Genomic DNA, 17,835 nt, shown 5'->3' on the forward strand with positions numbered 1-17,835 from the left:
GGGGCGCGCGCGCGGGCTCGCGGAGGAGGTGGCCGAGCGCGAGGCTGCGGCTCCTGTCGCCTCTGCTCCGCCCCCCTCCTCCTTCTTCTCCTCCGCCTCCTGCTTCGCGGGTGCCCCGGAGGCCCGGAGGGAGGGAATCGCGTCCCCGCCCGTCGCGCGGCCAGTCGGACCCTCGTTCTCGCCGCGTAAGGAGCCAACTGAGCAGAGCTCTGCGCGGAGCCCCGAGCCGCGGCCGCCCCTCTGCAGGTGCCTGCGAGGAGGCTCCCGGGCCGCAGCCACGTCCGGAGCCCTCTGGCCGCGCACCCTCTCCCCGCGCTCCCCGGGGGCGGCCCGGCTGGAAGAGGCCGCCGCGGGGCCCGGCCTCAGCATGAACCGCAGCCACCGACACGGGGCGGGCAGCGGCTGCCTGGGCACCATGGAGGTGAAGAGCAAGGTGCGCGGGGCCCTGCCTGGGCGGAGCGGCCGGCCTGATGGGAGCGCGGGGGCCTGGGGAAGGCCGGGGGCTGGCCGGGGCCGGCCTGCGGAGCTGCCCCGGCGTCTGCGGCAGCGGGGCGCGCGGTAGTGGCATTTGGAGGCTAGAGACGGGGGGCAGTAAACTTGCCGGGAAGGGTAGGAGGGGAGGGCCTTGTGCCTGCCCCCGGCCCAGGTAGGCAGGAGACCAGGGGAGCCCTTGAGCGCGTCCCTTCCTTCCCCTTCGTGTTCTGGGATGGGAGTAAGGGCCAAGGTACACCCAAGCCGTTGGAACGCGGAGTGGCTTAACAACATTGGGGGGAACTCTTACCTCCTGGCCTGGGAGCGAAAGGTATTTATTTGGGACACCCGTGGTCACAAAATGCGACCCCCTTCTGTGGTTCAGGGCTGCATCGAGGGGTGAGGAGAGCGCCCCGGTGCCCTGGAGCCCCTGGGAAAGTTCGCCTCGCCTCCTGCTAGGGGTTTTCCTGGCACCGCCGCTGGTATGCATTGAATCTGTGAAATGAGCACTATCACCTTTCGTTGGAGTAGCACTTTACAGTTTGAGTGGGGATGCCCTTTTCATTCCAGCCTGCGACTCTTCTCATCAAGTGTTTTCGGGCCCGACCCACGGCATGCCAGCCTGCGGGCCGTTCCTTCGGTGCCCGGCGGACTCCTCCACTGCCAGGCCCCCTGAGCGGTGGGCAGGGATTAGTCGGGGAATGCTCTCGCGGGAGGGGTTGAGCTGGAAGAGGAAGGGGATCGACAACCTCGGGAACCTTTTCAGCAAGGATTTCAGGAACTGAAGAGCCAGAAGGACCTTAGGTAATCCGGTGTCATTCTCTGAGAAGACAGAGGCTTAGAAAGGTTATGACTTCTCCAGGCTCTGCTTTTGTGGCAAAACCTGAGAGCCTTTTTACAGAGTTAACTTCTAGGCCGTATAGAATGCAGAAGAGAGGACGCTGGCTGGGGCCTGAGAACATGGAAAATAGAGCCGGGGAGACCAAAACACACACGAGAGAGTAGGAGAAAGGAAAAGCCTGTCGACTTCAAAAATAATGAAACGCCGAATGCAAGGCTGCTTAGAATGCAAGTGAAGTAGGGTAAGGAAGGCTTCCTGGAGCCTGAGGGTAGAATGGTTTTTATTATCTAGAGTTGATAAACAGGAGTTCTGTAAGTTTTGTGACTTGAGATCATCTGATCAAGAATGTGTGCAATTCATTTTTTAACATCGTTTTACAATGTTATCTGCAACTTAACTCATGTATCAGAACAGGCACTAGTTTCAGAAACCGTTCTGTTTAATTAAAGAATGGAAACGTAATCAAAGCAATTTAAGGTATACACTGTTCCCTGTGTCCCCCATGGAACTGCCGTAGCAAATCAAAGGGACATGCTTGGAACAAGGGTTAAGGTTATTCAAAATATAATAGAGGACTTTCCTTCTGGCAGTACAGTGGCGGAATCTTCTAGTGGCATTTGTTATAAATCTGGCTTGGTTTTGTGGGAGTGGAGGTTGCGAAAAGAAAAACAGGCTATTGCATGATCTTAAAATTCAGTCTGTGGTCCTAATCTTGGTAGCAAGTCTTTAATTTCTCTTTAATCATAGGGAGAAAATAAGTAGGAATCCTGGGTACACTGATAAATACAACCAAGCAGTAATTTATCTCTTGGACGAGGAACCCTTCAGCACTTGGGGACTGGAATTTCAGGCTTTCTGCTCTCCTGTCAGTTGATGGGTGAATCTTTCCCATACTTCTGTCTGACCTGTATTATATATCCGACCTGCCATACTGCACTTTTAGTGACCCCTGTCTCTTAAACAGAATCAAGGCATTCTGAGAGCCTGCAGGGAATGAAGCGTCACCCCCGTTATTCTAGCTGTTGATAAATAGGCAGACGGGCACAGTGTAGGTACTGTTTCCAGTGTGTCTGTGTTTCAAATATATGGGGTTGGTACATTTATTTATTTATTTATTTAGAGGGAAAGAGAGGGAGAGAAACATCAATGTGCGGTTACCTCTCGCACCGCCCCCCCGCCCACTGGGGACCTGGCCCACAACCCACGCATGTGCCCTGACTGGGAATCGAACCAGCGACCCTTTGGTTCGCAGGCCGGCACCCAATCCACTGAGCCACACCAGCCAGGGTGATACATTTATTTTTAATGGAGTAAATGAAACACTTGGTATCTTTGCCATTTAAAAATATTTGGACAGAAATCTGAAACAATATGTCCTTTTTCACTGCTTTAGTGGTCACAGCTTTTTACAAAAGTGATGGCTAAGAAGTTAGGTTGTAACCACGACGACATGATATGCAGATCCACATCTCAGAATCCCTTTTTCTTCTGCATAGAAAACAATGTCAGCTGTATCATCTTTGCTCACAGAAGGGAAAAATGGTACAAGTAGAGTAGTGGATAATGCAAATATAACTATAGTTAAATTGTGATACCAGCTATCCCGTGACTTGTTTGGTAACTGATTTATCTTCCTGTTTCACCAGAGTTGAGAAAGTCCTTAATCAATTATCAAGGTGTTGTCCTTTAATAACCTTGGAACAGTCTCTGAGCTGTACATTTCCTACTTATTATTTATGGACAAACAGTATATTAAAATTAAGTTTGCATTTCTAGAATGTACCCATAGATTGTAGGAGAGGGTGTTGACCCACATTCTGGGTGATCAGGACAAACTAGACTAAAAAAGTTGTACGTAGTTTACATAGTAAATAGTTGACTAGTTTTAATTTTATCTCTGTCTTAGTATTTTTCCTTATGCAGTAACAAGTCTCTTAATCCTATTGTTTTGATGCAAGAAGCATAACAATTTCTCTTTATTTTCTGCTAACATTTGCAAAAGGGGACATCTACTGTGGAGCCATACAGTTTTCCATTGTTTTTATCATAACACTGAAGCAAGAGGAAAAAAATGTTCAGCAGAGTTTTCATCCAAAGCTTCAGCAAGAACACCGAAGCCCTGAAATGTTTAGTTATTAGATGTTACTCCCATTGCTGTATCAGGGGAAGCGATAAACCCTGGATGAATCAGAGAGCACTTGGAACCTTATGTTGTGATATCAGAGTTTAAAAAAATGAAGGAGAAACTATGACTTTTGATAACATCATAAGACTAACTGATATGAAGGGTGTTGCGAGTTTTTATTTACTCTGACATGAGAAGGTGTGACTAAACTTTTTGCGAGTCCTAGGTGTGAGTCACCTTCTTTTCTTGACAAGTGTAGTGTTTGTGATTCAGGAATGTGTTTTGGAAACTTTTAATTATTTATTAGAGGTAAGAGGTGGTTTCAGTGAGTTTTAATGTAAAACTTGTGAATAGCACAGGTATTAGCTCTTACTCCATAGAGTAAGAGCTGTAATGCCAGATACCCGTGGGGCCCTTGGGAAAATGAATTGACACATTTGTAGCCTCAGACTATTCTGAAAGGGGCTTTACTGCAAGATGCTTATGGCTGTATTAGTGGTGCATTAATATTTCTTACTAATAATAACTATGTAGAGAAAAAATGAGTCCTGTGTCAAGCACATTTGGCAAACATTCGTTTCAAAATATTTATTTTAATCAACCTCAGGACTTAACTGAGTTTTTAATATCTGGTCTCCACAGTGATCCCCAAGAGTGTGATTATAGTTACATAGTATTTCCCAGACTTCAGTGGCTGGTACTCTTTTTTTGAGGAAGGCCGATGACCCTTTCTTAGGTCCCCACATCCGGGGAAATGCCATGCTGGTCGCATGCTAAGTCCCGTGGATCCTGCTTTTCACGGGCTAGGTGCAGTCTCAGTCCTTCGTGCTGAGTAGGGCCACTGACTAACCCGGCGCTTGGGGAACAGGTGCCGTCCTCGAGGAGGGAAGCAGGCCTGAGACTCAGAACTGGGACGGTAAATGGTGGGCCTGGCGGCAACGGTGTGTCCTCCCCGGTGCGGTGCCAGGATCCCCGCATACCTCTCTGATGTAATTATTCTCTTTATCCGCTAATTGGGGAGCTCGCGCAGGCCCGAGCCTTTCAGTCCCCAGGGTGTCGCGCTGTGCCAAGTGTGTAAACACTTCTCGTGCTAATTGGGTAGTTGTAGGACACGCATTGGATGTAGTAATAAAGCTTTTCTACAGTATTAACCTAGGGAAGATGCTTATCTCTAGACCTGTTTCTTATACAAAATACCTCCATTTCTGTCATACTTTAAATGCCAAGGAGCTCCTAGTCCTTTTTGGACGTGTTTCTGTTCATTCTTGCCACCTCTTGGGAAGTCGCAATTTCTTTTTGGGGGGAGGGAGCTGAGATGCGTCTTGTTAACAGTTACGATAAAGACTTGGCCCCGTCTCCTTACCCCGTGGCCCGAGTGAGGACAGCTCCGCCGTCGCGGTCTGGGCTGCAGACAGGGTTGGGGGCGAGGCGCTTTGCCGGACAGTCCCCAGTAAGGCCCGGGGGCCCCAGGGGCCCCAGGATTGACGTGAGCCTGCATCTTCAGAGATGCAGCATCAGGAAGGCACATTCCGGTGCCTTGTGCTGTTTTAGCTCCAGATAACTAGGTTTCTGACGATAGGCTGTCACGGGAACGATCTTCATTGTTAAGGGAATGAATATGCCTGATAATTTTTCTGTGGCGTGCATTTTAAAATTCAGTCCTGTTACTTTTTTAATTAATACGTTTATTATATTTGTAGTTCGGAGCTGAATTTCGTCGTTTTTCACTGGAAAGATCAAAACCAGGAAAATTTGAGGAGTTTTATGGATTACTGCAACACGTTCATAAGATCCCCAATGTTGACGTTTTAGTAGGCTATGCAGACATCCACGGGGACTTACTACCTATAAATAATGACGATAATTACCACAAAGCTGTTTCAACGGCCAATCCACTGCTTAGGATTTTTATACAAAAAAAGGGTAAGTACCACTGTTTACAATAACTGTTTTCAAAATAGAATGAATGGACATTTTGTGTGAGTCTCATCAGTGTGAGTAACAAGAGGGTTTAAAATATTTTTGATATTATTGGTTTGATGATTATCTTTGTACTTCACTAAGTGTACTTTAGAAAATTTGTGTTTTTAATATTTTAAGATTTTGTTTATTTATTTTTAGAGGGAAAGGGAGGGAGAAAGAGAGTGAAACGTTGATGTGCGAGAGATACATTGATTGTCTGCCTCTCGTGCGCCCCCAACTGGGACCTGGCCTGCATCCCGGGCACGTGCCCTGACTGGGAATCGAACCGCGACCTTTGGGTTTGCAGGCCAGCACTCAATTCACTGAGCCACACCAGCCAGGACAAAAATGTGTGTTTTTAATCAATTATAATCCTCTTAGATATTTTTTAAAGTAGAAATTAGGAATTTATTGCATCTTCACTTTATTGAGTGAAATTTTGTCCATTCAGAAAGCTGTGGTAGAAAGAGTAGGACTTTGGAGTCAGAAACATCCCAGTTTTTTGGTGGCAGCCACCTTTCAAGTGCTGTATTTACTACTTAATACATACCTAAAGGAGAGTTACTTGTCCTTCCTGGCTCTCAATGTCGTTTCCTACAGAACAAACATATTATCTCATAGATTGGCTAGGGAGATTAAAAGGGCTAAGCACAGTGCCCTGGCATGTAGTAGGCAGGCATCCAGGGAACATTTTCTTTCCCTTTTAGGATATTTTTCACAGACGTAAAATTAGTTAATTATCTGAAAAATTAGATAGCAATTCATTATTTTGGAGGAACATAAACATTCATATTAGTCTTGCAAAAAGAACATTTGAAATAACCACTCCATGTGGCAAGCATTTTCCAATGTATTTTGAGTCCTAAACTTTTTTTTTTTTTTTAATAACGTTACGGCCTCCCTTGTGTGTGTGTGTGTGTGTGTGTGTGTCCATCTTTCTGCAGATGGGCAGGGTGTGTGCCATTTTTTCCCTTGTCTTTGGTAAATGAAGAGGGTTAGGAAGCCAGCAGGAAGGAGCAGCAGGCCCATGTTGGTGGGATGATGAAAGCCTTGCAGTGTTTGTAAACCAACCCAGGAAACCAGAGAATGGGTAGGGATTACCCTTGGAGATGGAACTTTCTTGCCAGTCAGTTGATAAGCACTGAGCCACTCCCAGGGCTTTTAAATTCCACTGATTATGTATCTTAGCTTTCCTGGGTTTGGAGGAACTAAAGTCCACCAACATAATAAACTGCCAAGGGTAATTTGTGTCTGGATCACTCAACTGTTTACATAATACTAACAAACAATTAATTTTCCTTAAGAACCCCTGAGATGAATTTTTTAGATAATGGGTGTGGTACAACCAGAGTATTATATCAGAAGATTAATCTGGCTGTTGGGGTGAACGGGAGAGAGCTGCGGAATATGGAAGAGGGATGGACTTAGGGAGAAAATTGGTTTTAGGGCAGAAAAAGCTTATCTGGCTGGTGAGCTTCAACCATATTCATGTAAGAAATTAGAGCTAGTAAATGAAGGCCAAGGGTGGACCCTTGGAAAGCTAGTGTAGAATGTTAAAAGGAGAAGAGGCTGCAGGAGAGGGCAAGAGAGGAGAGGGCAAAACGTCTGAGTGGGATTTGTCGTTTTGAGCAGCATAATTTAAATAATTATTGTTGAAGAGCAGGCCTTCCTTGCTGGCAGTTGTAATTTTCATTAAAACTTTTGTTGCTCTTTCAAATGCGTATTCAAATGTAGAATGACTATTTTTAAAATACTGCCATCTGACAAAATTATCTTCTAGATTTAGTTGGATTATACCACCATGTGTTTTTGTTACTGGAATTGTAACATTTACATGATCTCCGGATTAATTAATTAATCTTAACATCTTGTAAGGGCAGTTTTCTTCTGCTATTTCCTTTTTAAATGTTTCTGTGTGAACAAAACTTTTCTATGTTGTAGAGGTAAACGTCCAGTACAATTAATAGTCTTTAGAGTTCAGATTAGAAATAGACGGTCCATTCAACGGAGATTTTTTTTTTAATATAAATTTAATACAAAACATGACTTAGACAAACAGACAGACCAAGAACATTAATTTGGTTCACACATTCCTGCCTGAAACCCTGCACTGGCTCTTCGTTGCATCAAGTGAGCTCCTTCCTGGCGTGGCCTTCACAAGGTCCTCGTCCCCTGTCCCCCACTCCTGCATCAAAGCCCCCCCCCCCACCCCGCCTCAGTGGCTGCCTCTGCTGTTGCACCCGCTTTTCCCTCTAAGGAAGGTTCCCCTCCAGCCTCCTCCTTCAGCTCTTAGCTCACGTACCTCCGAGGGGCCTCTTCTGACCGCCAGGCTCAGGGGCCACACCCTCCCGCCTTTAGCTGATTACCTACCCTCTGAAGACCTGGAATTCAGAGTTTCTTTGAAGTAAAAAAGCTCATGATTGAACCCATAAGCTACTTAATATCCTGAACTTGAAGATAGTGCCGAAAAGTTTAATGTTTTATAATAATTTGTTGGAAGAAAAAACCCATGCTCTATTTCCAGGGCTGTTATCATGGAAGCAAAACCCAAACCAAAAACCTGATATCTTAAAAGTTATTTTCACAGAGAGGATTCCCAGGTCTTCTGCCAGCCCCCACCCCCACTGGAGTCTAGAGTATCCTTATTTATTTGAGAGAGGGGAAGGGAAGGTACAGAATAGAGATTTCCAACTCGCGTTGTTTAGGTTTTTATTACGCGGCAGACAATATGAGAAAATATTCAAAGGCTGAACCTGAAAAAAATACTCAGTTATTCCCGAGGGTTTGGAAGACGGCCAGGGAGATGTGTATTCTTAAAAAAAACGTCACGGCCGGCCCTGATGAGCAGCCAAGTCTGGGGTCCACTGCTCCGCACAGACTCCTCGCCAGATCTGATCAGAGTGTGCGCGCCACAGCTTCTTGCCGTATCGCCACCTGTTCTTGTATGACATTAGACAAATAGGTTTACATCTTGGATTTATTCAGAGGAGTCTGTTGGACACATGAGAAGGGCCTTGCGTTAAACATCATCTCATTTAGGACATGCATTGCGGCCCAGACACTGGGGACTGGCAGGCAGGTGCCTGAATGATCTCTCATAACTAGACTGGGCAGTGGGCGTTATTTGGTAGGTGTATCTTAAGGTTATATTTGAGGGAATCAGGATTTAATTTAGAAATGGTTTAAGGGATATACATTTTAATAGTAAACTTTAAAAAAAAGGTTAATAAAAGATATGGCCCCAGAAATTAAAAATTAAATACAATAAAAAGAAATTTGTGGAGTAGCATCTCAAGATATGACACCAGTTTTCATGACAGAAACCTGGGGACCACCTTTGACATAGATTTATTTTTTAGTCACCAAGCCTATTAAAAAATTAAAACTGTGTTATTATTTTTCAAGTGTACTTTCCTCTTACCTGCCGCCCCTGCTCCAGGCCAGGCACCACCCGAAATCACTGCAGCAGCCCCTGTCTCCCCTCAGGGCCCTTCTCCAGCTGATGGCCTCAGTGAGCTTTAGGGGGAAACCGAAATCCTTGGTTTTTTCCTTATTGCTCGTGGGCTGAAGTCAGTAATCCTTAACACTTTCCTGGAGGCCCTGTTGGTCGAGGCTGCCTCCGACCTGGCTCTGGACTCCACCTCCTGCTCCTCCTCCTCCTCCTCCTGCTCCTCCTCCTCCTCCTCCTCCTCCCTCCCTCCCTGCCCGCCCTTTAACCTCCCTACAGTCCCGGGCCAGATAATGAGGTTTCTGTCAACAGACCCACCCGCATATAGGGTGATCCCATTAGAATAATAGGGCTGAAAAATTCCTATCGCCTAGTGACGCGTGCCTCACGTGCTCCACGTGTTCGTGGCGACAGACCTGCTGCGTGGCCAGCCCTCTGCCGGGGCAGCACGTGCAGGCAGGCACAGCGCTTAGTACCTGATCACGGCAGTAACATGCTCTGCTGTGCGCTCCATCATCACTTTATAGATGCCTCTTTCTAGTCATTGACACACAAGGTTGCTGTGAGCAGTGAGCCCTTTGTGGTGTCCTGCCCAGCACGCTGGGTGTGACCCCACGGAGCTCTGTGCAGCACCCTGCGGTGCAGGTGTAGAGCCTCGGTGTGCAGTGGCTCTTACCACCGAGGTCTGTGTACGTCACTCTGAGGTGCGCACAAGGAGATCATCTAACGACGCGTTTCTTAGGACATGTCCCCGTTGTTACGCGTGACTGTACATTGGACTCCTTTGCCCCATTCTGCTCTCCTCTTTATTCATTGTGTTCTTCCCACCCTTCTGCCCCATGAGCTGCTCTTCTTCCCGGTCTCAGCGTGACCCTCACTGTCCTGGAGAAGCCTAGCCTACCCTGTGACCCAGGCTCGGTGCCCTGGACATGTTTGCATGGCCCCGTGTACATCACAGCTCTTGGCGCCTCTGCGATCGTTTAATTATTTGAAATGATTCCTTGCCATCTCCTCGCTTAGGCTGTCAGCGCCATGAAAGCAGGCACCTTATCTGTGTTCACTGGCTCTGCGGCACAGACACAGCATTTGGCCGTATACAAGGCGCTGCTTAAATGTTTGGGGATTGATTCTTCTTACTAGGAAGTGAAGGGATCTGCAAACCTCGAATATTACTTCTTTAAAAATTCCTCACCTGAGGACATTTTTCCATTGCTTTTAGCGAGAGAGAGAGAGAGAAACATCAATGTGAGAGAGAAACATCAATTGGTTGCTCCTCATACATGCCCTGACCAGGGATCGAACCGCAGCCTGGGTATGTGCCCCGACGGGGAATTGGGCCTGTGACCTTTTGGTGTACAGGATGGTGCTCCAGCCGACTGAGCCACAGCAGCCAGGGCTGAATCCTGCTTTGAGTGACATTCCCAGATCTATTTTATTTAACCATTTTGGATTAGAACCAGGGTTGGCAAACCAAGGCTTGCTGGCTGTTTTGTAAATAAAGTTTTCTTGGAGCGCAGCCACGTTCCTTCCTGGATGGACTGCCTATGGCTGCCCTTGCAACAGAAGCTGTGTGGTCTGCAGCGCCTGAAATATTTACGGTATAACTCCTTAACCCCTGGATTAGAGCAACTTCAAAACCATTTCATTCTTCCCTGTCTTCCTACGAAACTTCAGGTGGGTCACAATCTTGAACTTTCTTGATGCCTGGACCATGAGCTATTCCTGTTTTGTTACTGTACAAGGATGCGGATGGGTTTATATACAGCTTTCCCCCCCCAGATTTGCTTTGTACCCACTATGGGCATTTATTTCTTGTATCTGTGTCTGCCACTCACTAGTGGACCCTCACGCCTCCCTCTGAATCTGTAACTTCGGGCTCTGTGAGCTGAGGAATGAGAGAACCGGGCTTTTCAGAATTAATGTTTAAGGAGTAAGAGATTCCAAGGGAGGCCCTGGGAGTAAAAGCACAGGAGCTTCTTGTGTGGGAAGAAGCGAGGCATTGCTTGGATCCTGGTCCGGTCCCGTCAGCTGGGCAGCCGGCTCGGGGAGAGCGAGGCGTTGCGGTGCGAGCCTGAGTCACGCGCCGTTGCGTAAGCCCGGGTCTGCATGAGTGGCAGGTTTCTATGAACCGAGTTCCCAGACCTAGCCTCGCGTTCTGAGGTCAGTGCTTTTACGGACATTCTCAGGTAGAAAGCGAACTGTTCCATGTGGACATTCACCTTTACACTTTTAACACCCTGCACCTCTGGCTTCCTGCCAAATATTTTTTCCCAGTGGCTGGAAACTGATTAGCTAGATGGGAGAACAAAGGTGCCTTTGTACGGGGGCATATTGCTTTTGAGAATTTAGCAGGGAGCATTCAAACAGAGTCTGGATGTGGTACCGAATTATGCAGATTCAGGGCTTTTTTGGTCAGGTTTCCCATGAGTAGGTGTATAGGCAGCTTAATTTTGTTGTCAGTTTGTAGGGTCTGGAATTGTCCTTCTATTTATTATGTGTGGGCTTCTCAAATTGATTGTTTTAAAATGGAAATACATAATTTTGAAAAAGCACATTTAGAAGATAATTGCTGTTAGATTTTTGGCCAAATTTTGCTCAGAAGATTCTTGTGACAATGGCTTTATTCCAAAACCAAATTCTAAATCAGTTTCTGCCTCTGTAAGAACCCAGTATGAATACTTTGTCTATAAATGAGACAGAATTATCCCTGGGAGGAGGAAATGCCCAAAAAATTAAGTACCCTCACCTCAGTCTTGTACATTTCTCTGAAACTAACTTTTGAAGGATGTTCAAGTAGGATGAAAAAAAAATACTGAAGTCCTCCCGACTCAGACCCGCGGCCGATGCTTCCCATTCATTGTGTGAGTGTGTTGCATATTGGCCCAGAAGGAACACTTGGGTCAGGTCTTTTCCCTGTACCTTATCTTGTCCCCTTATCGTCTTTGTTTATAAAGGTGACAATAGTTATCAATAAAGGAGTGGGTGAGCGTTCAGGAGAGAATAAAACTGAAGCCCGGCGCGAATGGTGACGTCACTCTTACCTGTCGCAGTTGTGTGACACCAGGACTTGAACTAGTTCTGGGTGGTGGTGAGGGGGGGCTTTTGTCATTTTTTAGTTTTATCCGCATTCCAGTTATTTTTGAAACGTGATTTCAACTTCTGTGCCTGCTGTTAATTTCATGTCCGGTTCCTCCTCTCATTCTCTGATGAGATGCTTTGCTTGGAGACAGTCTTCCTTCAGCAATGCAGTTGAGGAGTGTCAGGTTTTAGGTGTTCCCTTAGTTTGCATCAGAGATTTTACATTGTTGGCTTGAAGAATGAATTCAACCCCCGATGTGATTGAGCTTCAATATTGTTGTTGTTTAACTGGTGTCAGCATTTAAAAATGGGGAGATTTTTACCTAAAAAACATGACTAGCAAATGCCTACTGACATGAAGAAAAACTCACTGTAGTGAAGAGCAGCTGTGTCATTAAACGGGGCAAAATGTATTTTAACTAACTTGTTTAAGAATGTGTTTGCAAGACTTACCAGAATTTCACTGCCATACTTATGTTGTGTGTTACTGAGCTTTATCCAATTTAGCTTGAACAGTCAGTGATTTTATGTGTACTTGAGAGGGCCACCTAGTGGTTCTTTCTGATATAGCAGGTCTTCTGCACTACATTTTGATCTGATTAGGATAAGCTAATATTTAACTAGTGTGGTTTATGTACCAAATACATTTAAGTTATCCTTTCTGTACAGATTCAACTGTAGATAAATGGGTGTTTCACAGCATTTCTATAATTACTTTTATTTTTTTTTAAACAGAAGAAGCAGACTACAGTGCCTTTGGTACAGACACATTAATAAAGAAGAAGAATGTTTTAACCAATGTGTTGCGTCCTGACAACCACAGAAAAAAGCCACATATAGTCATCAGTATGCCCCAGGACTTCAGACCCGTGTCTTCTATTATAGACGTGGATATTCTCCCGGAAACGCATCGTAGGGTTCGTCTCTACAAATATGGAACCGAGAAACCCCTAGGGTTCTACATCCGGGACGGCTCCAGTGTCAGGGTAACACCGCACGGCTTAGAGAAGGTCCCAGGGATCTTTATATCCAGGCTTGTCCCGGGAGGTCTGGCTCAGAGCACAGGACTGTTAGCTGTTAATGATGAAGTTTTAGAAGTTAATGGCATAGAAGTTTCAGGGAAGAGTCTGGATCAAGTCACAGACATGATGATCGCAAACAGCCGCAACCTCATCATAACAGTGAGGCCAGCAAACCAGAGGAACAACGTTGTCAGGAACAGTCGGACCTCCGGCAGCTCCGGCCAGTCCACTGATAACAGCCTTCTTGGCTACCCGCAGCAGGTGGAACCCAGCTTTGAGCCAGAGGACGAAGACAGCGACGAAGATGACATTGTTATTGAAGATAATGGAGTCCCGCAGCAGATTCCTAAAGCCGTTCCTGCCACGGAGAGCCTGGAATCGTTAACGCAAATAGAACTCAGTTTGGAGTCTGGACAGAATGGTTTCATTCCTTCTAATGAAGTGAGCTTAACCCCCGTTGCAAGTGGCACAAACACTGAATTTGAAACCCGTGTTCCAGATCAAAAACTCTTAGAAGAAGACGGAACAATCATAACACTATGAAACCACTGACTGAATGTTTTCTGAGCGAGGATGCCATGGGGACCTGTCAACTTGGCGAGTCGGAAGCATATATACCTCTGAACCAGTGACCCGGAATACGCATGAGGAAAAATAATGTTGCAAGCTTAAAAGGTTATTAAAATAGTAGTTTGGTAATTGCTAATATAAACTTTGGTGCGTCAGAGGTGAATTTAAGTCTAAATCAAAGGGGCCTTTGCTAATGCAATTACATGCTTTTGCTATTTTGTCTACGGAGAACTGGAAGGTAGAGCACATTCTCAGAACTGTGAGAGAGGACTAGATCATTTCCATTTGAAGTGGTTGCGTATTTAACCTGCTGTACGGAGCCCAGTTAACTTTTCCTTTACATATATATTTCTACTTCTAATGTGAAAAAGTCCGAGTCTATCTTTTGGTACCTTGGGGACCTCAGCTCCTATCTTCCCTGTATTTTATTTTGATTTTTTAATATTTTTCCTCTGTTGCTAATTTTAACAATTTTTTTTCAAGTGCTTTCCCTCCCTAATTTCTAAGAAATCAAACCGATTGACTGTTTTTAGGAGTTGCTTCCTATGTTATAAGGCATCGAAACTATGTTCCTGAATTAAGAAACTCTTTAACAGTTGGTCAAGGTCACGCCTGTCCGTCCTAGAGCTTTCACACTCAAACTTATTCCGTGTGGGGGTAACTTTATGTTGGAGCCGGCAGTTCCGGCAGCTCGGGGCGTACGCGAGACTCCTCCTTAACCTCAGCCTCCTCTTAGCCTTTCTCGTCCTCATTCCCAGCCCCACTGGAAGTCATCCCTTTTGTTGTTTGTGTGTGTGTGTTTTGTTGGTGTGCTTTTTGTATACTCTTTTCATGTATTTGAGTAGGACGAATCATTTTGAATTAAAAAATGCACCCAGATTAAGAGATTTTTACACACAGGACAAACTTGTGCACTTTTTATATGAACAATTTGGGCTTTCCTTCATGGGATTTCTAGGAACACTGCCTACACTTTATGAAAATGATATAGTATTCACCTTTGACAGGTAGAGTTTATCACTATTAATTTTATGGGGATATTTATTACTTTCCAGTGCATCCACTTAGAACAAATTAAGAGTAAGGCTGCTAACTCACACCCCTTGCCTGATCTCCCCGTGCGGTGTGCGTAACACTACAGTACGCTTGTATATAGAGACGAAGACTAGTATGAAGTACGTAAGTTCCCTTATGTACTTACGGATCTTACTCTCAGAGTTATTTATTAATTTTATGGTAGGGCTAGTGTGGATAGCCTTGTAACAATGGTGTGCTATTAAAACAATGAAGAATCCAATGACTCCGTTTTGAAGGGTATTTTCTTTATATGGTCATAATATATGAAGAAGTAAAGTCTTGATTAAATGAAGATCACTTGACCCAGAATACTTCCATGTATTTTGTTCATATTACCACTAAACATATTATCACTATAAACTATTAACTGCACAACACTATGTAATACCATGTACTTTTTATTGAATTCACTGAAGTTCTTCCACTTAGATACCACCACCAACCTTTTTAGTGGCGCTCTAGCTGTAACATTCTGTGAGTTTTATCACTTTGACTCTTGAATGGCAAAACAGCGATCGTATGTATAAGGTTAAATTTCATTGATAAAGCAGTGCCAGGGGCGCAGCATTTTAAGTAAAAATACTTTCACACACTACCTCTCTCTCTCTCTCTCTCTCTCTCTCTCTCTCTCTCTCTCTCTCTCTCTCTCTCTTTTTAAACAAAGTTTTAACATCGGAACTTCTCTCGTGGGGGAAAATACTTCAGGGCTTGACTTTTTGTACAAATTTTACCTGTAAGATACAGACCAGTTCTGTGTGTGGTATTCATGAAGTGGGAGTCCAAGCTGCTAGTGCGTTCTGTTTCGTCAGTGGTGTTTTCAACTAGAGCTCACTTACTGGTAAAATAATTGATTACTAGACGTAGTGTAAAACCATTAGGTCTTGGTTATACAGTAAAATGTCGATTCATCTGTGGTATGAATTATTTCAAGTGTATCATCATTAACAAAAATATCAGTGGATTCAGCACAAAATTTTCTAGTACTGAATGTCAAGCTTAACTGTGAATTTTGTTCTGTACCTTTAAGTAAATTTATGATAATGTTCTCATGTGCTATCAACAAAATGTATGTACTTTTTGTGAACTATGAATTTTCTAATTAAATTTTACATAACGACAACATGATTTTTACATGGATGATACTTTGTTTAAACTATCAAATATCAGTATTTTACTACAATTTTATTATAAAATGTACATTATCATTAACTGAACTTTGATTTTAAAAATCAAATTAGCTTTAGTTGTATATTATTTTTTACAAATAAAGATAGACTTGTATAAAGGCTATTTTCTTGTTTGCAAATATATGAAAAGTCACCCGACAGTTATTTACCTAGCACCCATTGTGTAAGTTAAAGCAAGGTCCTGACTCCCTTAACTTCTAATTTTTAAATGATAAACACCACATTGTATGTACATCCACTACGATCATGTATGCACGTGTAGACTGGAAGGTAGCATTGAAAATGCAGTTAATGCTGATCATGTGATAAATCGTGCATGATCATCCATCCAGAGTTACCATTTAGGTTCAGATTATTTGAAACAAGACAAAGGTAGTTTGTAACGTGGCAGTTTATCTTCTGCAACTCAAATGCACTTCGTTTTACTTTTTATTGCCACCCTGTACGGATTGAATTCCATTTATACTGGAAAATGTAAAAGTCCTGAGCTGAAACAGACTTGTTTCTAATCCCAAATTAGTCACCCTGTCCTTGGCTTAGTTGATCTCTGCACAGACTCCTGCTAACCAGTGTGAAGGGTAATAATCCTGATTCCTTCCCCCAGTTAAAAACAGATTGAAAACCCTCGAGTAACAATTCAACATCCTGTTCATACACCTCCTCACGTCACAGGTGGGTACACGTGCTGCACCCAGCACTTGGTATTTGTCTCGGTTTTGGGGTCCACGAAGCAATCGTGTGCGAAAACACCCATTTCACCCCAAGATGTGCCCCTGACGCTGTTTGTATCTTAATATCCCCGTTGCTTTCAAGTTTCCGACCTGGGAAAAGGATAAAATTTGATCCTGAAGTCACAGAGCTTTACAAGGAAAAGCTAGCCCCTCTGACTGTGTACCTACCTTAAGGCGCTCGAATTCGTGGTGAGCAGTGGGCTATGTGCTTTGCCTTTCCCACCTCCAGGGGGGTACGGATGGAAGGTTTGCTTGTGGCTAATGCACTGTAGGGGTGTGCATGTCACTGCCTTTGGCAGGTGAGCGCTCCTGACCAGGTTTGGGAGGGACTTAGAAGACATTGGCATTGTTGATGTGACTTGTTACATGCAGCGTGTCCCTCAGTGATGGTGGCTGTCACCTGCAGGCTGGGCACCAAGTTGTGCCTCCCGGCTGCAGTAAGTTCACTAATGCGCTAGTTAAGTGCTGTAATTGGGTGGATGTCTGACCGGCTACCGGAAGGTAAATAGGAAATTAATCTGTTAGATTTCATAGTTTAAAAGTCCTCGGTATGTACTAGCCTACCAAGTTGTTCCCTAAAAAACAAGACTTAGGCAATATTTTTAAAGCTACTGTTTATCCTAGTTACTTCGCAACATTTGATGTGTATTTTATAAATTAATAGTACATTTCAGTGGCGTTCATATTTTCTTTACAAGCTATGTTTAGATGTTTTTTCATTTTATTTTTCTTAAAGGATTTTACTTACTTTTAGAGGAAGAGAGGGGAAAAGAAAAGGAGAGAAACATCAATGTGCAAGAGATACATCAATTGGTTGCCTCTTGCATGCTCCCAGTTGGGGACCTGGCCCTCAAGTCAGGCATGTGCCCTGATTGGGAATTGAACCAGCAACCTTTTGGTTTGCAGGCTGGCACTCAATCGACTGAGCCACATCATACAAGGGCAGATGTTTTTTCAGTTTAAATAACTCTTGGAAATGGTATTTATACCAAAACCAGTGTTCTCCATATAATAGAAAACCACTATTTTCTAGTTTATTATAATGATCATCACTCTAATCCCAAGGGATGGATAAAAACATTATTTAATACAGTGTTAGTAAAGAAAAAATTTTTTAAAATTTTAATCACACAAACCATATGTGAAGTCATTCTTTAGAAAAAAGGCTAAAATCCTATTTTGGCCACCAAACATACTTATGCATATTGTTTTGTTATAAAAAGGAATTAAATAGGCTTAAAATAAGGGTGACGACTGTAATTTATCATCTAAACTTTTGAGAAAAGGGGTTTGCTTTCATGCCATGACAACGGGTACAAATGA

The 17,835-nt window shown here is 44.2% G+C and overlaps 1 protein-coding gene across 1 annotated transcript; it reads left to right on the forward strand.

The window, feature by feature from the left end:
* Positions 1-304: 304 nt before the first annotated feature.
* PARD6B (par-6 family cell polarity regulator beta) lies at positions 305-15,714 on the forward strand. The gene is made up of 3 exons (XM_090286566.1): positions 305-433; positions 5,138-5,360; positions 12,661-15,714. Exons 1-3 carry the CDS (start codon positions 368-370, stop codon positions 13,488-13,490), a joined length of 1,119 nt encoding a protein of 372 aa, XP_090142692.1. The 5' UTR covers positions 305-367; the 3' UTR covers positions 13,491-15,714.
* Positions 15,715-17,835: the final 2,121 nt, after the last annotated feature.

The sequence above is a fragment of the Furipterus horrens genome, unplaced genomic scaffold (genome assembly GCF_987537825.1).
Source record: "Furipterus horrens unplaced genomic scaffold, mFurHor1.1.pri manual_scaffold_8, whole genome shotgun sequence".
NCBI classification, from domain to species: Eukaryota; Metazoa; Chordata; class Mammalia; order Chiroptera; family Furipteridae; genus Furipterus; species Furipterus horrens.